General features: G+C 36.1%; 2 protein-coding genes across 2 annotated transcripts in view; one reads left to right on the forward strand and one right to left on the reverse strand.

Annotated features, from left to right (window-relative positions):
• Positions 1 to 10,471, forward strand: part of svopa (SV2 related protein a) — a 28,439-nt gene extending 17,968 nt beyond the window's left edge. Inside the window, exons 14-16 of the mRNA XM_005165197.5 lie at positions 970 to 1,051; positions 2,522 to 2,611; positions 4,897 to 10,471. Coding sequence (XP_005165254.1) covers positions 970 to 1,051; positions 2,522 to 2,611; positions 4,897 to 5,109 — 385 coding nt within the window. The 3' untranslated portion in view covers positions 5,110 to 10,471. The remainder of the gene's footprint in view (positions 1 to 969; positions 1,052 to 2,521; positions 2,612 to 4,896) is intronic.
• Positions 10,129 to 25,086, reverse strand: dao.2 (D-amino-acid oxidase, tandem duplicate 2). Its single transcript, NM_214732.1, is given in 11 exon segments — positions 10,129 to 10,719; positions 13,281 to 13,379; positions 14,582 to 14,699; positions 14,846 to 14,928; positions 15,001 to 15,105; positions 17,383 to 17,437; positions 20,070 to 20,135; positions 20,260 to 20,336; positions 22,577 to 22,691; positions 22,774 to 22,969; positions 25,045 to 25,086. Coding segments are annotated over 10 exon segments (1,047 nt in total). The 5' UTR covers positions 22,968 to 22,969; positions 25,045 to 25,086; the 3' UTR covers positions 10,129 to 10,584.
• Positions 25,087 to 25,723: the final 637 nt, after the last annotated feature.

Raw genomic sequence — 25,723 nt, forward strand, 5'->3', positions numbered from 1 at the left:
GTCAAGACAATCTGCTGCAGTTCAAACCGAGCATCAGAATGGGGAAGAAATGTGATTTAAACGACTTTGAACGTGGCATGTTTGTTGGTGCCAGATGGGCTGGTCTGAGTATTTCAGAAACTGCTGATCTATTGGGATTTTTACACACAACCATCTCTAGGGTTTACAGTGAATAGTCTGAAAAAGAGAAAGTATCCAGTGAGTGGCAGTTCTGTGGGCGCAAATGCCTTGTTGATACCAGAGGTTAGAGGAGAATGGCCAGACTGGTTTGAGCTGATAGAAAGGCAACTCAAATAACCACTCGTTTTCAACAGAGGTATGCAGAACCAGGTACGTAACCAGGTACTTCTGCTGCGACATCGGATAGTAGGGTCAGAATTTGGCATCAGTAACATGAAAGCATGGGTCCATCCTGCCTTGTATTAACGGTTCAGGCTGGCGGTGGTGTAATGGTGTGGGGGATATTTTCTTGGCGCACATTGGGCCCATTGGGACCAATTGAGCAACATGTCAACGCCACAGCCTACCTGAGTATTGTTGCTGACCATGTCCATCCCTTTATGACCAGTGTATGACCCCATCTGCTGATAGCTATATGCAGCAGGATAATGCACCATGTCATAAAGCGCGAATCATATTAGACTGGTTTCTTGAACATGACAATGAGTTCACAGTACTCAAATGGCCTCCACAGTCAGCAGATCTCAATCCAATAGAGTACCTTTGGGATGTGGTGGAACAGGAGATTTGCATCATGGATGTGCAGCCAACCTAAACTGCGTGATGCTATCATGTCAATAGGGACCAAAATCTCTGAGGAATATTTACAGTACCTTGTTAAATCTATGCCACAAATGATTAGGGCAGTTTTGAAGGCAAGAGGGGTCCAACCTGCTACTAATGTGTACCTAATTAAGTGGCCATTGAGTTTATATCCCATATAGTCTAACTTTTTTTACTGTTTTGCAGGACATCTTTGACAGTATTCATATTCATTGCGAGGGCCTTCATCGCTGGAGGTTTCCAGGCTGCATATGTGTACACGCCGGAGGTAAGAGCCCCTTTTTAGAAGAGGTCAGACTCCGAGGAAGCTCCATCCTTCTCTGACAAAAGAATAGATAAAAGGGACAATCTTGGCCGTTAAATTGCTGGGTGAGCAAATCCTGTAGATTTTCACAGTAGTGATAAATGTTTCGCTCAAGGCCACAGATGTGCTGGAGAAGGATTTCGACCTTGGGAAACATCCAGTTCTTGGCTCACTCCCACTACTTGACAATCATCAAAAAACACTTGAAATAAAACAGGCCTTGTTTTTCATTCTGTTTTTTTTTTACTGGAGTTTATCTCCAAATAAAGGATTGGAGAGTTGAACATAAAAGATAGTGTCTGCAGGTTGCCTTTAACATTAAAGTCACTGAGGTAATCTTATGTTGCATTGGTGTATTTTTGGTACTTAACAAAAAACACTGTGTCAAAATTATTGATTTCTTTTAAAGCCAGACATCATCAGAATATTAAGTAAGGTAAATAATTCAGGTCGAGAGTTTCCTACTGTTAATATTTAAAAATTTAATTTTAAGGACCACTTTAAAAGCAATTTTCTCAGTATTCTACTGTTTAAACTGGACTTTATTTCCAAATAAAGGATTGGACGCTTGAATATTAAGCATAGTGTCTGTCGGTTGCCTTTGACATAAATGTCATTAAGGTGATCTTACATTGCAGGGGTGTATTTTTGGCAAAAAAGCCAAATTTACAGTAAATAAAGCCAATTTTAAAGCCAAAACCATCTGAATATTAAGTAAAAGGATCCATGAAGATGTGTTCCTACTCTTAATTTATCAAAACTTAATTTTAAAGATGACTTTAAAGGCAGTTTTCTCAGTGTTCTGCTTTGTAAACTGGATTTTATTTCCAAATAAAGTATTGGAGGGTTGAAAATTAAACTGCAGGTTGCCTTTGATATGGATATCATTGAGGTGATTTTATTACATACTTCAGTTACTTATGCACTTCAGTATTTTACAAAACCAGTCTTACAACGCAGGGGTGTATTTTTGGTCCAAATATAACCAAAAATACATTGTATGGGTCAAAGTGTTTGATTTTTTTTTAAAGCCTAATTCATCAGAGCATTAAGTGAGGATAATGATCCATGAAGATATTTTCCTACTGTTAATACATTAAAACTTAATTTTAAAGACGACTTTAAAGGCAATTTTCTCAATATTTAGATTTTTTTCTATTGTATCAACAATAATAAACTGTTAAATATTAAACTGCCTTTGACATGAATCTCATTGAGGTGATTTTATTGCATACTTTAGTAACTTAAAAGCATAGATTTTTTATTATCTGAAGGAGAGACTTTGGCAACTGCACTAATCATTGCCTGTGATATTTAAGTCATGCTGTAAGCACATTCACTAACAGCTGTGTGGTTAAGTAATAGTTCAATGTTCAATGCAAAGATCCTGGTTATAAATCACTCAGTATCTTTGTCTCTCTGTGTAATTTTCAGGTTTATCCCACAGCTACGAGGGCGCTGGGTTTGGGCACCAGCAGTGGAATGGCTCGAGTTGGGGCACTCATCACACCATTTGTGGCACAGGTGTGAAAATTATGATTATTAAATGATTAATTACACAAAAACACAGAACTCTGTTTGGAAAACAATTGAAAAGCATCCTGTGATACTCTGCTGACCACATTCTGCATTTTTGCATGCAGAAATTATTGGTTAATTAATATGTTTGTTTGTTTTTTTACCAGCAATTTTTGTCAGATAACAAAAAAAATAAAGAAAAAATAAGTATACAAGTAATACAAAAGTAACTTAATAATAATAATAATAGTAATAATAATCTGACATGTACTTATTGAAATATGTATAAATGAATAAGTGATATTTAAAAATTGTTTATTTTATATTAGAGTTTATTTATATGTTTGCACAGGAATGTTTTTTCAATAACCATAAATGCATTGCATAGGTCAAAATCAGATTCCTGACTGGCTGTACCTCAGCAACCAATTGGAATTGGTATACGCCAACGGAAAACATGTTTTCAAATTATAAAAATATACAATTATAATTCAATCACATAATTCAATGTAATTATTATAAGGACAAATTATTCTAATTATTATTTATGCATTTTATTATTTTTTTGTGAAATCCAGTGATTTGAGCGATGATAGCAGAGTAGAATTAATTCATATATGTGGGTCTCTGGTGAATTAATTGAAATAAATTGAGTTGAATTAAATTTATTTGACAGATTTTAGAAAAACTGTACAAAAGTACAAGTATCACATACATTTTGAAATAAAACTATCAAGGATAAAGACACAATAAAGCCCTGGGCTTGTTTCCATTGTGGTCCTTGCATTTAAAAAAAACAAAGTTTTGCTGCAAAATGCAGTTGATGCATAAAACAAACAGTACCTCCACATTTTAAAACGGGAACAAAATTATTTACAAATACATACATTCATTCATTCATTCATTCATTCATTTTCTTTTCGACTTAGTCCCTCTATTATCTATTACATTACAATAATTATCTATTTTCTAATATGTCTTTGATTGATTCTTTTTCTAAAATTGCCTGACAAGATTTCTTTGGTTTAAAAACCATTATTACACTAATTTGGCGTTTGTTATTTTTATAGTCATAGTAAAACAATATAATTTTATATCATTATATTTGGCTCTGAAAAAATAGCACACATTCTGAAGTGTACACTTTGACAACTTTGTGTATTATTCAAATTGACTACCCTTTCATTATGTTGGTGGCTGTTATAACAACATTTATAACAACATTTTTGATTGCAAAGCCATGACATCATATAATACTGCAGTGGTTTCCCCTGTTGGGAAGAGGTCAAATTTGTCATTTTTACTGTTGATCATCAGTTGGCAGCATTAACCCTTTAGATAGGCCTGTGCAAAAAGGTTTCTGGCTTTTATATGGAGTTCTATGGAGTAAAACAGCAAATTATAGTGTCCGTGCATAAATACACTTACTATGCTCTGAGAGCTGAGCTGCTTATTTAGATTTTTTTCAGACATATCAAGGTAAGTGCGCAAAGCTCTCTCGCATACCCAGCAAGCATATATTGATGTTAAAAGATGTCTTATAGATGTCTAAACATAGTCATCTTGGCTAAAACAAGGCTAAATTTGAGCTTTTAGTGAAAATCTTATAGACTTCTAAGAATAGGCCAAAACTAGACTAGTCGTCAAATAAACAGAAATGAATGACTACACATAGAAAGTCTGTCTAATCTGTCTATTTGATGACAAGTTTAGTTCTGGGCTATTCTTAGATGTCTATTGGATTTTTACTGACAGCATAAGTTTAGCCTTGTTTTAGCCAAGCTGTCTACGTTTAGATGTCGTTTAGAGGTCTATTAAACACAAAATTGTTTGCTGGGTACACATGCTGTACTCCATAGAAAAACCAGAAACTACACTTTTTTTGCAGTGCAACTTATGGTCAACAGTAAAAATTAGATTTCTGGCCTCTTCCCTATAGGGAAAACATGCAACAATCAACAATGCATGATGTCATGTCTTTGCAATCAAAAAATGTCATTATAATGGAAATAAATGGGCAAAAAACAGCCACTAACATAATGAAATAGTAAATTTGCCCAGAGTCTATTGTTGAACATTTTCAAAGCATTTTTCCAAAATATGTGTCAAAATAATAAAGTATCACCAGAAATCATTCCATTTGATGAAATACAGACAAAGCTGTTGTCAAATTGAGACTTCAAATCACCCCAGAGTGGCTGAAAACATCCCCAACAGCACACTTTAAAGGTTAAAGAATTATTATATGTGATTGAGAGAAATGTGACCTGTGTCTGCTGTTGTTCCTGCAGGTGATGCTGGAGTCATCGGTGTATCTGACACTGTCCGTGTACTGCTGCTGCTGTCTGCTGGCTGCTATCGCCTCCTGTGCGCTGCCCATAGAGACCACAGGACGAGGCCTGCAGGAGTCCAGCCACAGAGAGTGGGGTCAGGAGATGATGGGACGCGCCTCAGACCACAGTCCCGGAGGAATCCCACATTCCAGCTCCGGATCGCAGGACTGACGAGGAGCACCGCCGAGAGGTTTGGAAAGACTTGGTGGAAGAAAAGCACTCATAGATGGAAGTGTAACAAAAAGATTCCATCAATGAATAGCAGATTTTAAGAACTGCTTGGTTTTGGTTTCAATCAGTCTATAAATAACACATTCCCACACCAAAGGTTGCAAGGTTTCTCTTTATAAACAAGAGAAATGGAGGGAAATGGATTGCCATCACATACTGTAATTCGCCCCTTTTGCCTCATTGCCAAGGACTACGACAGAAAAAGGATTGAAAATGATCTAAAACAAGATCCGAAACGGATCGCAAACGTCACTACAAAATACAGTGCGTGCATATTTAGAATGCAGGTTGAAATTTTGATGATATTCATTTTTTCACAAGCACATTTTTCCAATTTTAAACTTCATTTTTAGTAACTACTATTTATTTAGGATATAATCATCAATAAGTGATGTATAATGGAGCATTACTTATCTGATGGTTCTATGGTAGTGCATTTTTCTCATGAGCATTTCATCATTTTTGACTTTTCTGTGTGTATCAATAATTTTTTATTTGTAAAAGGAAACCTGCTTAAAGTGATAGTTCCCCCAAAAATGTATATTTACTCGTCATTTACTCACTCAAGTGGTGCTAATCTTTTATGAAGTATGAATCTTTGTCATCCATAGTAGGAGCCAAAAATACTACTCTACCTGACAAAAGTCTTGTCATTAAAACTAGTTGTGAGAGCAACAAATAATAACTTGACTTCTAGTTGATCATTTGGAAATCATCTGTTGAACTGCATCTCAATCGTCATAAATACTGCAGAAGTCCTATTGGAACCTGCATGGACTCAATATTCTTATAGGAATCAGTCAAGTTTGTTGAAGGAAAAATCCTGGTTTGGGGTTACATTCAGTATTGGGGTGTGCGAGAGATCTGCATAGTGGATGGCAACATCAACAGCCTGAGGTATCAAGACATTAGTGCTGCCCATTACATTACAAACCACAGGAGAGGGCAAATTCTTCAGCAGGATAGCGCTCCTTCTCATACCTTAGCCTCCACATTAAAGTTCCTGAAAGCAAAGAAGGATGAGGTGCACCAGTAATGGCCAGCCTAGTCATCAGACATAAACCTTATTGAGCATGTCTGGGGTAAGATGAAGGAGGAGGCATTGAAGATGAATCCAAAGAACCTGAATGAACTCTGGGAGTCCTGCAAGAACACTTTTTTTTGCCATTTGCAGTCGTCCAAGCTCGTGGGAGTCATATGCAATATTAATTCGTTTTCCACTGTGCCATTACTTTATATTCTTTACTTTACATTATTTCTGTTAAGTGATGAGACTTTTGTCTCAGCAAAGTCAGAACTTACTGTCCTAATCCAATAATTAAATCAAGGCTTGATCATATTTTATTTTGGCAAAATAAGCGTAATCTAATGGCCTTTGTGTTTCATATAAGCCACTTTTGATACCAAAAGATCAACTAGATATTATTTGTTGTTCCTAAAGCTTTGTCAGGTAGTGTATGGAAATCAATGTTTTCAATCAGTTTTTTCCAAACATTCTTTAGTATCTCTTTCGTGTATAACATATGAGAAAAATCCCAAACAGGTTTGAAACAAATGGACGATGAGAAAATGATGGCGGAATGTTTGCACATCACAATAGAAGTAGTTTTTGCTTTCAGTTAGAAATTCATTCATGCGTTTTATTTTCAGCTTAGTCCCTTTATTATTCAGGGTTCGCCACAGCGGAATGAACCACCAACTTATCCAGCATATGTTTTACAAAGCGGATGCCCTTCCAGCTGCAACCCATTACTGGGAAATCAGTTAGAAATTATATTTCACCTATTAATTATTTAAAAACAAAATCAATGTGGTTTGCAATTGGGACAAAGTGCTTAGAAACAAATGTGCTCAGATCATTGACTTGCATAATAATTTTGCTTGCACTGTTGTAGGCAAAAAGCAGTATGTGACAAAAGAAGTATGTCTAAATTCACAGTACTAATGAACCTAAAACCAATAGATTTTAAAGTGTGCATTTGATGTATACTTTACAATGCCATGAGTCCAATGCAGAGGACTTATTAATAGCACTGAAAGTGATTGAACTGCTGCTGCTTGGTCATGTAGTCACAATGACCATACAGTGAAAGCAGTGCGTTCAGACTACATTAACACTACATACATAGTACATACTTTCTTTTCAGTGGTTACAAAGTAAGTTCTTATTCAAAATGTGTACCTACTCAGGAGAGTATGTGATTTCAGATGCAGCCGATGACTATGAATACTGCATTATGCAGTTTAACACATGAAAACCATCAGCACTCTCATATGTTCAAAGGATCTGAAGAGCATTTGGGGGCATTTAGGAGAAGAACGAAAGATCCAAAATCCCGAAAGTCTTAAAGTTGAAAGATAGCACAAGATGTGTGTGTGTGTGTGTGTGAGTGTGTGTGTGTGTGTGTGTGTGTGTTTGCGACGTATTTAGTGTGACAGCAAGTAGAACGGTAATTTTATTTTGCTTTCTAAAGAGGGCCTTACATTCCACTCCCAGCATTCTTTTGGGGAGGTCGTGACAACTTTTATCTCTTCACTGAAGCAAAGACGGGAAGCTGCTATAAATCAGACAGAGCACCGGTTTGTAGTCTGTTGTATTGCTTTTTTTGTTTGCCATACATTAAGCTGGTTAAATGTTAGCCATTCAGAGTACTTTTGCTGACAGCGGTGATGTATCTAGTGGACAACAAAGTCCTCATTTCGAACCACTCAGCACTTAAGAGAGCACTTCACATCATCCTATCGGTAGTTGGTAAAGGCAATCACTTGCGTATAAGTGTGTAAACCCCAGTCATTCTTTATAATCGGGCATTTCAAAGGTCATTGATCTTAAAGGCACAGTATGACATTTTCACCACTAGAGGGCGTGTATTCACAACAAACAAAGGTGTAGTTTGATTGCTCTTTGACTAAGTGTGGAATCCTGGGAATTGTTGTCTTCATTACATCTTATGGGACTCCTGCAGTAGTAATGTTCATGGATGAGCTAAACTATTCAACGATTATTATGATGGTAGTATCGAGGAGAAAAAGGTCTTTGCATACTGAAGTCCGATGTGTGTTTTTTTTTTTGTATTCGTATCTTAATTCATCATTTACACAAACCTTGCACACTGAGTCCGATGCATATTAATCCATTGCAGAAAAACATTTCATTGATAGTTAAAGCAGTGATGCTTTGTTCTCCTCTGTCTTATTCAAAATAGAAAAAGAAAGAGGAATAAGCTACATATTGTGTTCATCCAATACTGTATAGAGAGGGAGAAGAGTTCTCCTTCTTTTGGATTATCCCCAAAAGCAAACTTTATTTCAGGAAATTAGTGGAATTTTTATACATTGCTTGTGATTCTTCAAACATTTACGTACGTAAACAAATCCAGAATAGAGACTGGCTACATTGATGTATCGGAGCGGACCATGAGGTGTCTAGCTTTCAATTACAATGTCTATAGACAGTATGTCAGATGTATGGACACACACACACACACACCCCAAACAGCAGCGAGGTAGAAGTGTGCCAGTCACTGAATTCAGCATATAAGGTGAAGTGAGTGGGCGGGGCTGAGAGCCCCACAGAGGAGCTCTGGGTTATAAAAGGGGGAGAAACAGCAGTGGAGGATGAGAGAGGACCAGGCCAGGACACTTTGCTTTACTTTTTGCTTTCAGTTTGTTTTATTTTGCCATAAATAAACGAATGTTTATAAATAGTTCTCCGCATTCTTCTTCCCGATGGGCAGGCAGCCAGCAACTTTATTACATAGGGGTTCTTAACATTCTGTCTTATATTATGCACTGTGTTTGTCATTTGTTTGTGCTGAAGGCTAACGGCATTTTGTATTTTGCCTTTCACTTGTATGGTGGCTCTGAATTGTCAAAACACCTCTCAAACCGCCTTTTCAAATGCAAAATATGGAAAAAAAACGAATTTGATTCTTTTTTTTAAATGACAGATGAGAGTTTTGGAGGCAGTGTGTCAATATGATTAACACAACGTGAGGTCTGTATTTTGCTTTTTGGTTGTACGTTGGCTTTAAACTGTCAAAACACTTCTCAAACCGCTTTTTTAGATGAGTAAAATTGAAAAAATTGATTTTTAAATGACAGATGAAAGTTTCTGAGGCAGTGTGTAATTATGATTACACAACGCGAGATCTGTATTTTGCCTTTCTGTTGTACGATGGCTCTCTAAACTGTCAAAATACTTCTCAAACTGCTTTTTCAGGTGCGAGAATGGGAAAAAACAAACCTATTAAATTTTTGTCATGAGGGATGAAAGTTTCAGAGGCAGTGTGTCACAAGGTTGACAAATCGAAAAGTCAAATTAGTTTTTAACGTGCAAAAACTGTGGATTTAAATTTCTGATTCAGTGTGCAAAATCCTTGACTGAAATCTGTTGAAGTAACACTAAAGCAATTGCTGATGAGAGATGAGCACTAAATGACACAAAAACAGAGGAGCTTTTATTATGCAACAGTTCACCGCATAATCACATCAGGCAGAAGCAGCGCTGTTTTATCATACTAAATACATTTTAGAGTTCGAAAATAATGCTGCTCTGTGCAGGCTAATAAAACGTGCAACATAATAAAGCATCTTAGTTGTTTTCAAACGTTATCTGTAAAACCAACCTGAAAATGCAGAGTCTATCTATCCTGAACAAGCTAACCAGGCTCTCACTAGGTATACTTGAAACATCCAGGCAGGTTTGTTGAGGCAAGTTGGAGCTAAACCCTGCAGGGACACCGGCCCTACAGGGCCGAGATTGGTGACTCCTGGTCTATCAAGTAAGATCGCTTACTTCTCTGGATTTCTTCAAAACATTTGTATGTAATGTACGTACATTGGTTAGAAAAATATACAAGGCTATTCTAGGTGATATTTATTATATTTTAATGGAAAAATGTACATATTGTGCCTTTAACGTACAGTGAAATAATAATAATAAAACAGCAAAGCTCCTTTAGGTCACATTATTATGATTTTATTCCTGTCTATTCTAGCACATCAGCACATTTTTCAAACAGTGGCTTGCATCAAAACACACTTTGTTTCTTCAGCTCGACTGCTCAATACTATAATCGGTTATTTGTATTTCTGCCTTTTCAGCCGTACGGTGTGTGTGTGTGTGTGGGTGTGTGTGTGGCATGATGGGGGAAGTGTGCAGTTGTCCAGAAAGTTTTCTCCTATGCCTGCCTTTTGCGATTTAGTGCCGCGTTTTGTGTCTGTGTGCACTGATTTTCTTGCCACTGCACTGGATGTACATGTACGATAACAATAAAGTATGCTTAAAAAAAGAAGAGAGTATGTGTGTCTATACTGGCAGAGAAATGTGGACAAATGATCTTTTGGAATTGGTAGGACGATGTGCATTAAGATTATAGATTATTGATAATGCTATCTGGTGGCTCAGATCTGTTAAAGGCGTGATTTAGCTTGTGCTGCTAGCAATCCTTTCTGCTCCAGGAACTGTCCAAAGAGCCGAGCAGCTTCCTCAGCACATCCACGATGGATGGTTAGCCCAAAACCTCCATGTCCATAGTTATGGATGACCTGAGGTGAATGAAAACAGCTGGCCTTGTTAAAAGAGGAAATTCATGAGTCAACAAGCCCCTAAAGAGACATAATGATGGAAAATTGACACTGCAGTGCTTTTGTGTAGACTGCCAAAACATTTGTGTTTCCTTGAAAACTCTTGCATTTGTTTGCAAAACTTTTGTTTTTCTCTTGGTCTGAAATTGTTGTTTTCTCCCAAAACCTTATTGTGTGCTTTGAAATCTTTTGTGTTCACTGGCAAAACCTTTGCGTTTACTTTGAAAGCTTGTGGGTTCCCTTGACAAATTGTACAGTGTACACATAAAACTGTACATGAAAAGACTATGTTTGTGCAAAACACTTTTAATGTGTGCTTAAAATTGTAGGCATTGTGCTGGCCTATAAATGGTGTGTTAAGGAGCATTGTTGCTATTTTAAAGAACTGAAATGGACTAGAAAATAGGAATAGATTTGTTCACCTGTCGGGTTTGGAGATGTATGCGTCACTATATGGGGCATAAGAATAGGACTTATGTTTGGATATAACTTTTTTGACCACACTTCGTTATTATTGTTGATTTATTAATTTCCTGGAAATTAGAATTGAATTAAGCAATATTTTCGATACAAATCTTTGCGCTTAACAAACTAAATTAAATATGTAAGCTAATGGATGACTTCAGTGGAGTGCGTACAACTCCATTTCCTTATCCATGAAAGTAAAGGAGTAAAGAGTAAAAGTAAAGAGAAAGTGAAGAGGCCGAATGGAGGAGGCTCGTTCTTTCTCCTAATGCTGCAGATGTTTAACTGTTTTCTTGCTAGAGAAGTGTTCAGTTTTTCCACTTACAAAGTCCGCCATGTAAATAGCAAATGCGCCATGGCGCGACGCAACTGATTCTTAAAGGGAATATGAGATGAGACTCTGATTGATTTATTGCACATTATGCTCAAAACACACCCTTCACTCATTTAGAGAATACGCACAACCCTGTTAGATCATGCACCTTAAAATAACAAAAGTGGATTTAGACATAGCCTCAATGCTTTTGCTTTTGGCGCTTCAGACTTTCTGCCTAGATCATTAAAATAGAGCCCCTTGTATTCATGTACAGTGATGCAATTGAATGAAGTGGGATGCAGGTACAGTTAAGGACAGGTTTGGTGTGAAGGGTGGGTAAAGGTTTAAGGGTAGGTCAACAGTGTTATTATAATTACAGATGTAATTCATGCAAATATATATTTAAATGTAGGTACATGTAAAAACAAGTATGTACAAAGTAAGTGCTTTGTACCAAATGATTCATTTAAATGTATGTAGTAGTAACCTCAAAAAATGCAATTCTGAGTGTGCCACACACAGGTGAGTGGGCTTGACAAACCACATGTAGAAAACACTCTTTTTCATTTCTCTGACACTTTAACCAACACTTGCACCCAACCTAAGCTCATTCTGAAAACGTAGCCACGCAGACATATCTAGAGACCGCAATTTACGTGGCTGGACGAACGTATGGCTGCATTTAATTTTTTCAAGTGAATGCTACGGAGCAGTGTAACGCCGCTCCTCTTCGTACTCGCCGGCTGACAGTTTACCTCAATGTGGAGGGCTTTCCCGAATAAAGCGAACGAGTTCATAACAGGGCGAGAATGTGGTGAAATCCGAAAACGTGGTCAAAATCAGACGAGGGCTTTTTTTTCTGGACGGCTTTTGTAAATCATTGCTTGGGTTTAGGGAAGGAGGAGGAGGAGGAGATTCAGTCAGTCGGACAGAGGGTCGCTCTACAGCAGCCTCCTGTGGCTTTACGCAAGAACAGCGCAGGCGCAAACAGCGCTCGCGAGAGGCGTTCGATATGTGAAAAAGTGTGCACAGCGGCTTCTCGCAGATTCACGAAAACAAAAACTGCACAAATACATACCTCCCGGGACATACAGTACTTTGCGTCTCCAGAAATTTCCACGTGGCTATGTTTCCAGAATGAGTCTGGATTGCTTGCACCAGTTTCGCACATTTGCACTGGCCATTTTCTTAGTCACTTCATATTTAAAAAAAAAAGAAGCCTGTGTGTTTATGAAATGTGCTTTTTAGAGGTGAGTGGGCTTGACAAACCACCCGTAGAACTTAATTATCTTGTATTGCCTCTTCTTGTTGAATCGCAGAATTCCTCCTCAACTAAATGTAAAATGTAGTAATTAAGGCCACTTCAAACAAATTAGGACCAGAATTTAAATTTACTGCAAAACTTTATCATGTGCTATGAAAAGAGTGCCCACTTGTGTTTCTCTTGTAAAAGTATTGTGATCACAGGAAATTCAGGCAAGCATTAAATGTATAGTATAGTATACAGCATACACAATTTTCCTCATGTCTTATATTATTTTCATCACCCAAGTAACTGCAAAGGTTTTGTGAGTGAATGCAATGTTTTCTGGCAGAACACAAAAGTTTAGCACATACAAAATCACAGTTTCCTTAAATCCATTAACATGTCCTTTTAGGGGTTCAATATTAAACTTTTACAATGATTTACACAATCTGTTTTCATTAGGAAATGACATCAGGTCTTGAGTGAGATGATCACCTCAAATGAGTGTCCTCCAGATCGTATGGCTTCTCTCTCCAGTCTGACTTTACTCCGTGCAGGTCTGAGACCAGTCCAGTCTTCCACTATCCGTGCATGCTACAGGTTTCATACACATTTTTACAACAAAAAGTCCATGACTTTCCCAAGACTTTTCCAGAACTTTCAAGTACATTTTCATGACGTAATGTTTCACGCAATGTCTACATATAAATGGTAAATAATAAGAAAAACAATAATGTTCAAATTTATTACAGCAAATCATAGAACATGCAACAATCTATTCTGTTTAAATTTGTTTTTATATCTATGTGAAATTGATTTTGATATTGCTTAACCAGCACTAATAAAGTGAGAGCAAGTTTTTGGCCAAGGACAGAAAAGAAGACAACTACCTATAGACAAGTTAGGGCTGCACAATATATCGATTCAGCATGGATATCGCAATGTGTGCATTTGCAATAGATGCATCGCAGGATATGTAATGTTGGGATTATACTTTATTATAGAGTTTAATCATCATGGAAAAAAAGTTATCATCTGCATGCATTTTTAAAGAGATAGTTCACTCAAAAATTACCATTTTTATTACACCCTTGTTTCAAGCATTTACAAGTTCTCTTTTTTTTTAATAAACACAAAAACAAAATAATTGAATAACTCCTATAGTATTGAAACAGTGAGTGTGAGTAAATAGTTAGTAAATCTTAATCTATAAGTAAGGCCTGTGACTGTGTGAACATTTCAATATTTCAAATTTTAAAACATTCGGCCACAAGAAATTTGTTGTAACTTTCTTAAAAATGTAATAATATACAATGTCGACTATGCAGTGTTGATTATTCTATATCTGTACCTGAATAGTGAATACCTGAAAACTACAATTCACTTTCACCCTTACTTTATTTTATTTATCTATGCATGTAATTTATTTGTTATTTAATTTATTATTCGAGAATTACTCCTCAACAAAATCCCCCCAATCAATCCAAATAAACCTGTTAAATCATCTGGTGACATTGTATTCACATCGTAATATACATCACAGAAATACAATATACTGTAATGTCAGATTTTTCCAATATCGCACAGCTCTAATTCCAGTATGCAGATGTTTGTTAAACTAATTCTGTTTTTCTAAAACTTTTTCACGCCTGGAAAGTGCCATGTCAAAATTCCATGACTTTTTCAGGTTTTCCATGACCGGATGAACCATTGCTAGACAGAGAAAAGGATGTCCGATCCACTCAAGCCACTCAAACACACACTAAATTATGAAGGATAAAATATTGGAAAACTACCTGTAGACTGGGCTCAAGTTTGCAGGCGGCTTCCCAGATTCCTTTATGGTCAACTGAACTGTTCATCCGATTCCAGTTTCCCACTTGGAAAACTCCACCAACTGTGACCAAACGACTCCTGCGGAGGCAAATTTCTTTACTATAATTTATATACAGTGCTGTTATAGAACTTTTTAATATCTTGTTTTAGTTTTTATTCTTATATTTTCAGTTTTGCATTTTATCAATGAATTTTTATTTGATAAATTTATTAAGGAGATCTACCCAGGAATGATGTACGGTGAATCATAGACTCCTGATGTGGAATCATGCGTGATGACCCAGTGCTTTAACCAGGGGGCGTCTACCTGTTGATAGAAATGAAATGAGATCAGCACAGTTTTCTGTGTCAAATCTGTGAATATGATTGACTGACAAACCTTAATGATCTGTCCTCTGGCTGGCTGGAGCTCAGGGTCAGGCTGCAAATCTCCTGAGCGAACACCAGAGCAGTTGATGATCATATCAGCACCACTGTCTGACAACTGGACAACATTTATCAGGTTAGTAAAAACATAGAAATCACTTCAATATGCAGATTTAGTGTCCAAGAATCATTTTATATTAAATTGAGTCATCTTTTTTTCTATAGCGCTTTTTATAAAATCTGCAACCCCAAATCAGAAAAAGTTGGCACAGTAAACACAAACAAAAAAAAAAGTAGTGATTGACCTGTATTTTTTTGCAAACAATACAACAAACATTATTGAATGTGTTCCTGATGATGTTTGATGATGAATTTTAATTTTGGCTTTTGCAACACTTTACAAAAAGTTGAAACAGTAAAGCACTTACCACTTTGTAATATTTTAATATTTAAAAACTTAGAAGACATTAAGGGACTGAAGACACCAACAGATGGAGTGTTTTAGGTGTTTAAGTCTTAGGGTGGGCAACAGTTCTGGATCTTCTGGGTCTTGAAATGCATTTTGCATTTCAAATTGTGCCACACATTCTCTATTAGAGATAGGTCAGGACTGCAGACAGGCCAGTCAAGTATCTGTATCCTCTTCCTCCACAACCAGGACTTTGTAATGTGTGCAGAATGTACTGTAATTTTTATCATTGTCTTGTTAAAATAAGCATGGGTGTCCCTGAAAAAGAAGGCAGCATATTGTGCACCAAAATCTTTATGTACTTATCAGTATTAATGGTGCCATCACAGAAGTGCAGGTACCTTTGCCAAGGGCACTGGCACAACCCCATACCATGACAGCCCCTGGCTTTTGGACTCTTTTTTTGCTGGTAACAGTCTGGATGATCCTTTTCTTTTTTGGTCCAGAGCACATGACGTCCATTTTTTCCAAAACATACCTGAAATACTGATTAATTTGACCACAGTACATGTTTCCACTGTGTGATGGTCCATCCCAGATGCCTCTGAGCCCAGAGAAGTCAATGATGCTTCTGGACACTGTTAACATAGGGCTTCCCTTTAGCACAGTAGTTTTAACAGGCATTTGTGGATGTAACTACACATTGTGGTACTTAACAAAGGTTTGCCAAAGTAGTCCTGAGCCCATGTGGTGATATCGCTTGTAGACGAATGAGGATTTTTGATGCAGTGCCGCCTGAGGGTTTAAAGATCACGGTAGTTCAGCTAAGGTTTGGGGTGCTTGTCCTTTACGCACTGAAATTACTCCAGAGTCCTTGAATATTTTAAGTTATTCACTGTTGATGATGAAATATCCAAATGTTTTCCTATTTATCTTTGAGGAACATTGTTTTTAAACATTTCAATAATTTTCTCATGTATTTTTTACCAAACTAGCGATCCTCGACCCATCTTGGCTCCTAAAGGACTAGAGCTTTCTCGGATGCTGCTTTTGTACCAAATAACAATTACAATCACATCATTATTTAACCAATTTACCTGATAACTAGCCCTAAATTGCTCTTAAATTTGTTGTCTATACTGTACCAACTCTTCTAATTTGGGGTTGTAGATGACTGTGTCAAAGCTGCTATACAAAAACGAGTAGGAATTAAAAATAAATAAAAGGCATGACTAAATACACAATCAGCAGCATGTCAGACGGATAGAATTCTGGTGTAGTTCTAGTTAGATTCAAACTGATTAAGTTCAGTTTGATAGCAGTGTCACTGTTGAAAGATTATCCTCTGAAGAGCAGCACTATCATGATTTCAGTGCCAATTGTGCTGCTTAATGTTTCCTTGCAAACTTGTCTTATACATCTTTAAAGGGCACCAATTATGCCCCTTTCTACATGTAAAATAGGTCTCTGATGTTCCTAGAGTGTGTATGTGAGGTTTCAGCTCAAAATACCCCACAAATAATGTTTTAAAACTCTTTTCAAAAGAGGGCGGAGCTATATATGTGTGTCAGCATAGTGGCATGTACAAAAGCAAGGCTAACGTCCTATGCTAATGAGGGAGAGATTGTCACTCATGGGCGGGACTTTCCTTCTCTGATGTCTGAATTTCAATCAAAGTGTTTCTGCAGACTGTCTTCATGTAGTGGGATTATTAAAAATTAAATGAAGACTTTTTTACCATTAGAAGCTGGTTATATTCATAGACTGCTACCACACAACTATGTTTAAGGATTCTCTGATAAATACTAACTTCTTAAAGGGAGCATTTGTTTGAAGCAGAAATCTTGTGTTCTGTCATGAACTGTCAGTTATAATCAGTTTCTTTGAACAAATACTTCTGAATGTACACTTTTAAAGGTTAGTGTACATTTGACTTTTTGTTGGCTTAAAAAATGCATAAATATGAAAACTGAATTATTATCAAACCTCTTTAAATGAGTCAATCGTCCTCTGAAAAAATGCGACGCCTCTTTGCTTTAACCTGCAGAAAAGCACATCAATGTGAACAAAGTGTCAAAGACTGTGTTAATCATTGTTTGGCCTGAAAAAGTCTTACTGTAAATGAGTAACACATTCACTACAGATATATTTTATGGCAAAACATATGCAGTTATGCATAGCAGTTATTCTAATGCATATCTATTAAAGAATAACAACATTCACATAAAATTAAACACGTGCTTAAGATGAGTTTTTTTTTTTCCTCTAGGGTGTTAATTAGACAGCAAGTGCCAAATTGAATTTTGAAGCTGTTTTGTGTATAAAACATAACATATTAAGCATACATTTCTGTTTTATTTTCTTTATTTTTATGCCAAGTATAAGATTCTGATGGTATGATAACCTTGGATAAAAACATCATGGTTTCACGGTAAAGTGATCACTGCTCTAAATATATATTCTCTTTAAATGTGTGGGTAAACAACTAAAAAATGTTTGCCCTTTTGAACACAATATATTTTATTTTAAAAAACATTTGAAATATTTTGGAGCAGTAAACGTGTCAGGTTACATGAATTATTGACTTCTGCGGTCTTCATTTCTTTAAATTCAAATTTATTTTAAAACAACATGTTTTCTGCTGAGATATTGTTGTCCTAAAAACAAAAACAAAACGTAAATAAAAAATCATACACATACCTTACGGCAGGGGTCACCAACCCTGTTCCTGGAGAGCTACTTTCCCGCACATTTCAGTTGCAACCCTGACCAAACACACCTGTTTGTAATTATCAAGTGCTGCTTTAGGTACTATTAATTGGTTCAGGTGTGTTTGATCAGGGTTGGGACTGAATTCTGCAGGAAGGTAGCTCTCCAGGAACAGGGTTGGTGACCCCTGCCTTACGGTATGGCAGAAAATGGTATTGCAGAAAATGTTGACGGTTTCAAAACCTTGACTTTTCCAAACCACGTTACTCCTTGAAAATGGTAATTGTCCCATGCCTACCTCTGAGACTGAGAGGTGAATCACATCAAAGTCAGTTATTAATTTTATTTTACTACGTATTACTACTTTTTCTTTTTTTATTTTATTGTTTTAGTAAAAATAGTTTGTGCCTTTTTTGGACATTTGAGTTTGACTGAGACTTTTTATTCTATTTTTTAATCGATTTTGCTCTGCCATTTTGAAACATTCATTCATTCACTCATTTTCTTGTCGGCTTAGTCCCTTTATTAATCCGGGGTCGCGACAGTGGAATGAACCGCCAACTTATCCAGCAAGTTTTTATGCAGCGGATGCTCTTCCAGCTGCAACCCATCTCTGGGAAAATTTTGAAACATTGAGGTGTTAAATTTAATTTCTATATTAAGAAATAAACTTTTCTTGGTGTTCTTTCAGCCTTTAAGTAAAATACTTAAGTTAAGTAAGTATTAATTAAAAAAGTCTTTAATACTTTTACTCAAGTCTTGTTGGAATTGGTGACTTGTAACTTGTCTAGATTGCAACCTACAAAATTTCAACTAAATTTTTTATTTTTTTTTGCTTCTCTTTATTTTCCCTCTTTTTTAAATTTATGTTTATTAGTTTTCTATAACATAAATTTGGATGTACTAGTTTTTGGACCATTATCATAAGTTATTTTTGTTAGATAAGCTCCAGATTTGGCTTCAGTACTGAATAATCTAATGTAAATGCACAAATATAATATCACATAGCTATGAAGAGGGGATGTAACCTATTTATATATGCTGAGCACTGTATAAAACCACTTCAATAAACCCTAAATACACTGCCTAACTTACTGACTGTGATGATAATAAAAATAGTTAAGACAAGAAAGAAAGTAAAAAAGAAAATGAATGAATAAATGAATGAATGAATAAATGAATGAACGAATGAATGAATGAATGAATGACTGGTTTCTTAGTGTTGGGTTCTTGCTGGAAAAGCATCAGGTGTGTAAAACATATGCTGCATAAGTTGGCGGTTCATTCCACTATGAAGGGACTAAGCGGAAAAGGAAATGAATGAATGAATAACTAACTAAATAGACAACAATAATGGGAGTTAAAATCAGGAATATTGCTGTGCTTTGACATACATTTCTAAAAATAACTAAATAAAAATGTTGGGGTTGTGTTTCGTACAGTATGTTGTAGAACAAAATGTTTGTAAAATTGTTGTATTGAAAAAAGTATTGTCAAGTTATTTACCAGAGTCTTATTCATTGAACATCTCGATGTTGGTTCAGACGGTATTCCTCAAAGACGCAATTAAAAATCTAAAATACATTATTTAATCATTTGTTTTGCACTTTTCCTTCGAACATGGTTCTTTAAAACTGTTAAAAAATTTTGAAGATTACTCTGAGATTTTAGTGTAAATTTTAAGTGTAAGTGAAATGTTAAGTACACCAAGGACTTTCATGGTGCTACATACAGTATGCTGGGGTATGAAGGTGCTTGATTTAAAATGAATATTGCTTTAAATGTCCTTGCAAGTCCTTGAATCTGCTGTTTGTGAAAGCGTGGGGACCCTGCTTTTCACAATGCAGTCATTGTATGATTTATATCACATGGTGAATCTCTGACTTTTGAACTCCACTGTATATTCTGTCATTTCATTGCAATACTATTTTTTTGTTACTGATAAGATAAGAGAAATCTCTCACCAGTTCATGAGCCAGGGCAAATACGTCTTTCCTTCAATCATGAGAGCAGTGTTGAACCAGCCAAAACTAAAGAGATAGAGGACAAAATATAGGTGATTCAAAAATCCCATTTATGACCAGTCTAATATATTTGGTTTCATGAATAATCGCCACAATCATCATGGGGGAAAACAGCAGAACATGTAGTCACCTGTAACCTGGGAACATCTCTAGTTCACGTTTAGAAAGCTGACGAAAACCCAAAACAGCTTGTTTAAACGACGGCTCCTGTAAGAGAGGAACAGAGAGAGAGAGAGCAGTTATTTTCACTCTGATTTTATACCAGTTTTATCCCCAAGCCTGAAAGAGGGGCCTCAAGAGTTTAAAGTGGATGGTTGGGGTCTTTAGATTCTGAGAATTCTGAGAACTTCTTTTGTTCAGCTTTCCAGTAAAGTTCATTATCCTCTGTTCTCATGCCTGCATTAGACCGCTACTTTGTGAGAACATTCATAGCCACCATCCATCAAATCAAAAGTTGGAGTGTGCAATATTCTATTACAATGTGTGATGACATTATTGTGTCACTCACTTAGAACAAAATAAAATTGAATTTTGAGAGTCTAAAGGCATTCCCTGCATCCCTGAGGCCACATAGTAAAAATAAATTATTATTTTGTAGGAATGCTGGGCGTCACGGTGGTGCATTGGGTAGCACAATTGCCTCACAGCAAGAAGGTTGCTAGTTCGAGCCTTGGCTGGGTTAGTTGGCATTTCTGTGTGGAATTTGCATGTTCTTCCCGTGTTCGTGTGGGTTTCCTTCGGGTGCTCCAGTTTCCCCCACAAGTCCACAGGCATGTGCTATAGAAGAATTGAGGAAGCTAAATTGTCCGTAGTGTATGTCTATGAATGAGTGTGTGTGTGGGTGTTTCCCATTACTGGGTTGCAGCTGGAAGGGCAGCCGCTGCGTAAAACATATGATGGATAAGTTGGCGGTTCATTTTGCTGTGGCGACCCCAGATTAATAAAGGGACTAAGCTGAAAAGAAAATAAATGAATTATTTGACTACTGTTTATTTGCAGGTTTAAATTGCATTATGGGATATTAATCTCTTGATGTTGAACATTTTAATTTAGTGGTTTTATCAAAGTGCATTTTATTTATATTTTTAGTAAACTGAAACAAAATAATGTATCAGAACTTTATAACGTGAGTAAATTACATGACCTGCAAAGACAATATATTGTTTCAAACTACTAAAATGTCAATTAAAGTCACTTTATTCAAATCTTCAACAATAAATATTGTTGGACACAAAAGTAAAGGACTCACAATGCATTTTGAAAGTCTGAATAAACGTAAAAAAAAACAATGAATCTATAAAATATTGGAAACTAAAAATAATGTATACAGCATATTAGCACACTTTCGTCACAAATGTGATAATGATTTTGTATAACAGATCAACAGATAAGTTATTATTGAACAAGTTACACTTTTAGATACAGATCTGTTTTTGTCAAAGAAAATGGTTTGAAAGTAAAAAATTGAACAGCATTGCAGTGTTAGATCCTGAAGAAATCAGTTTTTGAACAGGTAATTAGATTCAGTGGTTTAATAAACCAACTATAAAGACAGTCACTAGTTTAGTATCTAAATGAATCATTTGTTTTGAAAGAATCAAATGAATTAGTGAGTATATTAAACTATTATATCATTAAGTTTAAAGTTTAGTTTAGTTTGACCTTTTTCTTGTTTGCAAATGGCTACACATGTAAAAAGCAAATAGTTGACGTAAAAATGAGAAAATCCTTTATTTGAATTTCATTTGAAATGTTTGTAAACGTGTTGTCTTACAATTAAGTTAATGAAGTATTACATTATTATAAAATTAAGCTACTTAAAAGTTCCAGTTTCATTCATTCGTTCATTTTCCTTCAGCTTAGTCACTTATTTATCAGATGTCGCCACAGCAGAATGAACCGCCAACTATTTCATCATATGTTTAACACAGCGGATTCCCTTCTAGCCGCAACCAAGTACTGAGAAACACCCGTACACTCTCACATTCACACCAACACTTGCACACTACGGCCAATTTTGTTCACCTGATTCACCCATTCTGCATGTCTTTGGACTGTGGGGGAAACTGGAGCACCTGGAGTAAACCCACACAAACACAGGGAGAACATGCAAACTCCACACAGAAATGCCAACTGATCCAGCCGGGACTCGAACCAACGACCTTCTTGCTGTGGGAAGACATTGCTAACCACTGAGCTACTGTGCTGCCCCCGGTTCCAATTTGCATCTGTTTTTTTTACTTAAGTTAAAGTCAGCTTGTTGCTTTTAAAACAATACGTTTACTCCCTTCTTTAAAGTAACATAACTAATTGCTATTATGTCACAAAATTTATTGCCAATTTCAATTACCTGACAATATGATGTTATAATGACAATGCAATGATGGAATGTATCAAAAACTTGCATTTATTCTATCTATGTTGCAAAAACAATGAGACATTCTCACCGGCATTGGTTCAGCACACAGATTGTAGCCAGACTGAAGGAAAATTCCCATTTTCACTGAATCTGGAGAGTTGATGAAACTCAGTAGATAGTTAAAGGTCTCTTTGTTCCATTGACTGAGAGTAGAAAAGAAAACATTTTATTAGCAGGGTTCTTCAGGATATCTGACAAACAGCCTATTGACAGATGAAAGCTCACGTTTCTTTGACGTTGCCCTTGTCGTAGAGATAGGGCTGCCAGAGTCCAGCTGCCCCATCGCTGGTGGTCAGAGGGGTGAAGATATCAGCATAAACCTCTATGGTGAGAGGAGAGACTCTGCTGTGGAAGTGCTGGTAGATGCTCTGAGCAGTGGAGAGACCGATGACCCCCGCGCCAATGATGCACACCTTCATGTCTTCAGACAGGTCAGATAAACATCAATATGCATTCCTTTTATAAGATTTATAATATATTTTATCTAATTTAAAGTCAGTTCTGTCAAAAAAGACATTTGAAAGCTGTAAATATACAGTGTTTGGGTGCACACTTGTGTATCTTTTTATTCTTACAAACACGATTCACCAATGCTGCATATGTTTACAGTTATTAAAAGTAGGGCTGCACAATATATCGTTATAGCATCAATATTGCAATGTGTGAACCCATAATAGTCACATCGCCAGACGTGCAATGTGGAGTCAGGACTATAGTTGACCAGGTAGATCAAAACACATGAGATCATTTGGAGTCATTTCAGTTAAACCATATTAAAGTGGAAGTTTATGAATTGCAGACCTGACCTGTGTAAACATTTTTAGTTAGTTTAAACCATGCTGGCTTTACATTTGTAGCTCTAACAAAGATTATTTGCATTTTATCATTTAAAATCATGAAAACTATACAGCTTTTTTTGTACATTTGATAACTTTATTTGTAACTGAATACTGTTAGACTGCTTCGTTTGTATATTTGCTCTACTGTATTTATCTATGCTAGTAATTTGTTTATTATATTTTATGTACACTGAAAAAATGATTCAAAGATGATTCCTTGGGGTGTCACGGTGATGCAGTGGGTAGCACGATCGCCTCACAGCATGAAGGTTGCTTGTTCGAGCCTCCGCTGGGGGGTTTTTGTGGAGTTTGCATGTTCTCCCCATGTTCATGTGGGTTTCCTCCAGGTGCTTCGGTTTCCCCCACAGTTAAAGACATGCGCTATAGGTGAATTAAATAACCTAAATTGGCCATAATGTATGTGTGTGTGAATGCAAGTGTCTATGGGTGTTTTCCAGTGTTGGGTTGCAGATGGAAGGGTATCCGCTACGTAAAACATATGCTGGATAAGTTGCTGGATAAGTTTCATGAAAGAATGAATGATTCCTTGGATTTTTTTTAAGTTCAGTGGTTGTAAACAATTTCACTCATTCATTCAGTCATTTTCTTTTCGGCTCAGTCCCTTTATTAATTTGGGGTCACCACAGCGGAATGAACCGCCAACTTTTCCAGCATATGTTTTACGCAGCGGATGCCTTTCCAGCCGCAACCCATCACTGGAAAACATCAACACAAACTCATTCACACTCATACACTACAGACAATTTAGCCTACCCAATTCACCTGTACCACATGTCTTTGGATTGTGGGGGAAACCGGAGCACCCGGTGGAAACCCACGCGAACACAGAGAGAACGTGCAAACTCCACACAGAATATCGCAATAAAAATAGCAGAACATTAATATATCGCAATGTAAGATTTTGACAGTATTGTGCAGCCCTAATGAAAAGTGTATTTTATTATATGGTCTTGAGTCCAAAGTAAGGGGTCAAGATTCGTATAAACATTAACAACAAAGCTGTTCTTAATTGCCTTTGAACAAGCTTATAAACAAATATCTCTATATACAGTGCTCTGCATATAATATGAGTACACCTCCACAAATCTCTCATTTAAATGAATATTTTCTATAGGAATCTTTACAATATTATGTTTGTGCATATACATTCAGTACTGAAGCCAAATCTAGAGCTAATCTAACAAAACAACTTACAATAATGGTTCAAAATTAGCAGCCCAAATGTATATGTTAGGGAAAAATATTAAGTTAAATGTTCAAAAATAGCAAAATATTAAGAGAAACAAAAAATATTGAATTTTGTTGACATTTTGTAGGTTGTAATTTATTTATTTTTTTGCAATATTTTGCATGAATTTAAATGTATTATCTTTCCATTTCTAACGATGTTCTGCGACTAAAATATTATTTTAATAAATATATCTGTTTAATAAATCTGTTTTGTTTAAATGCACCGATATATTTCACCCATATTCACTTGCTTGAAACTTATAGCTGAGAATAACCCATATGTTACATTTATAAAATTGCCATTTATGAGATCTGCATCGCATTCGAGGAACTCTAGACTATATCAACAAACAAAACATATTCAACAAAAACAAAAAGCACAAAACAGAATGACACCTTCACTCACCGAAGTTTTCTTGATGTCGGTCTTAACAACAGGTCGTTGTCGTCTCTACAAGCACGTAAAGAATGTAATGGGAGGTCGCAAAACTTACAAATCAACCTTTTCGAACTTTACGTAACGTCAGCTATGACGTAGAGGTGGCGCTATTTGTGTTATCCTCCTTCAGAAAGTGCCCAGTATATTTACTGGATTTTGAATACTACTACATAGGCTTTTTACGTGGTGTAAATGGTGATGGAGGTATTGCGTCATATGAGTGACAGGAATATTTTTAATCTCTTCGGGTTTATTTATTGATTCGCTCAGAGCTTCTGTTACATCAATACTTCAGCAGGTGGCGACAATGCTTGATTATACTGGCTAACTTTTTGTTCGCATGTAGGGTTGATTGAAATGTTTGATTTTCAATGGTTAATACAATTCATTTTTATTTATTTATTTATTTATTTACATCTTTTGCTATATAGATTGTGTGAAAGCAGCTTTACATAGAAGATTATAGTATGGTAAAATAGGTCTGTGTCCAGACACTGTTATAGGACATCTCACAAAAGATGAAAAACACAACAAAGGACATAATAAATAATAAATTCTAAATAAACTTCAATAATATAATATAATATAATATAATCAAGTAATATAATGTGAATGCAGCTTGTAAACATGAATATTACAGCTTTAA

This window comes from Danio rerio, chromosome 5 (genome assembly GCF_049306965.1).
Source record: "Danio rerio strain Tuebingen ecotype United States chromosome 5, GRCz12tu, whole genome shotgun sequence".
NCBI classification, from domain to species: Eukaryota; Metazoa; Chordata; class Actinopteri; order Cypriniformes; family Danionidae; genus Danio; species Danio rerio.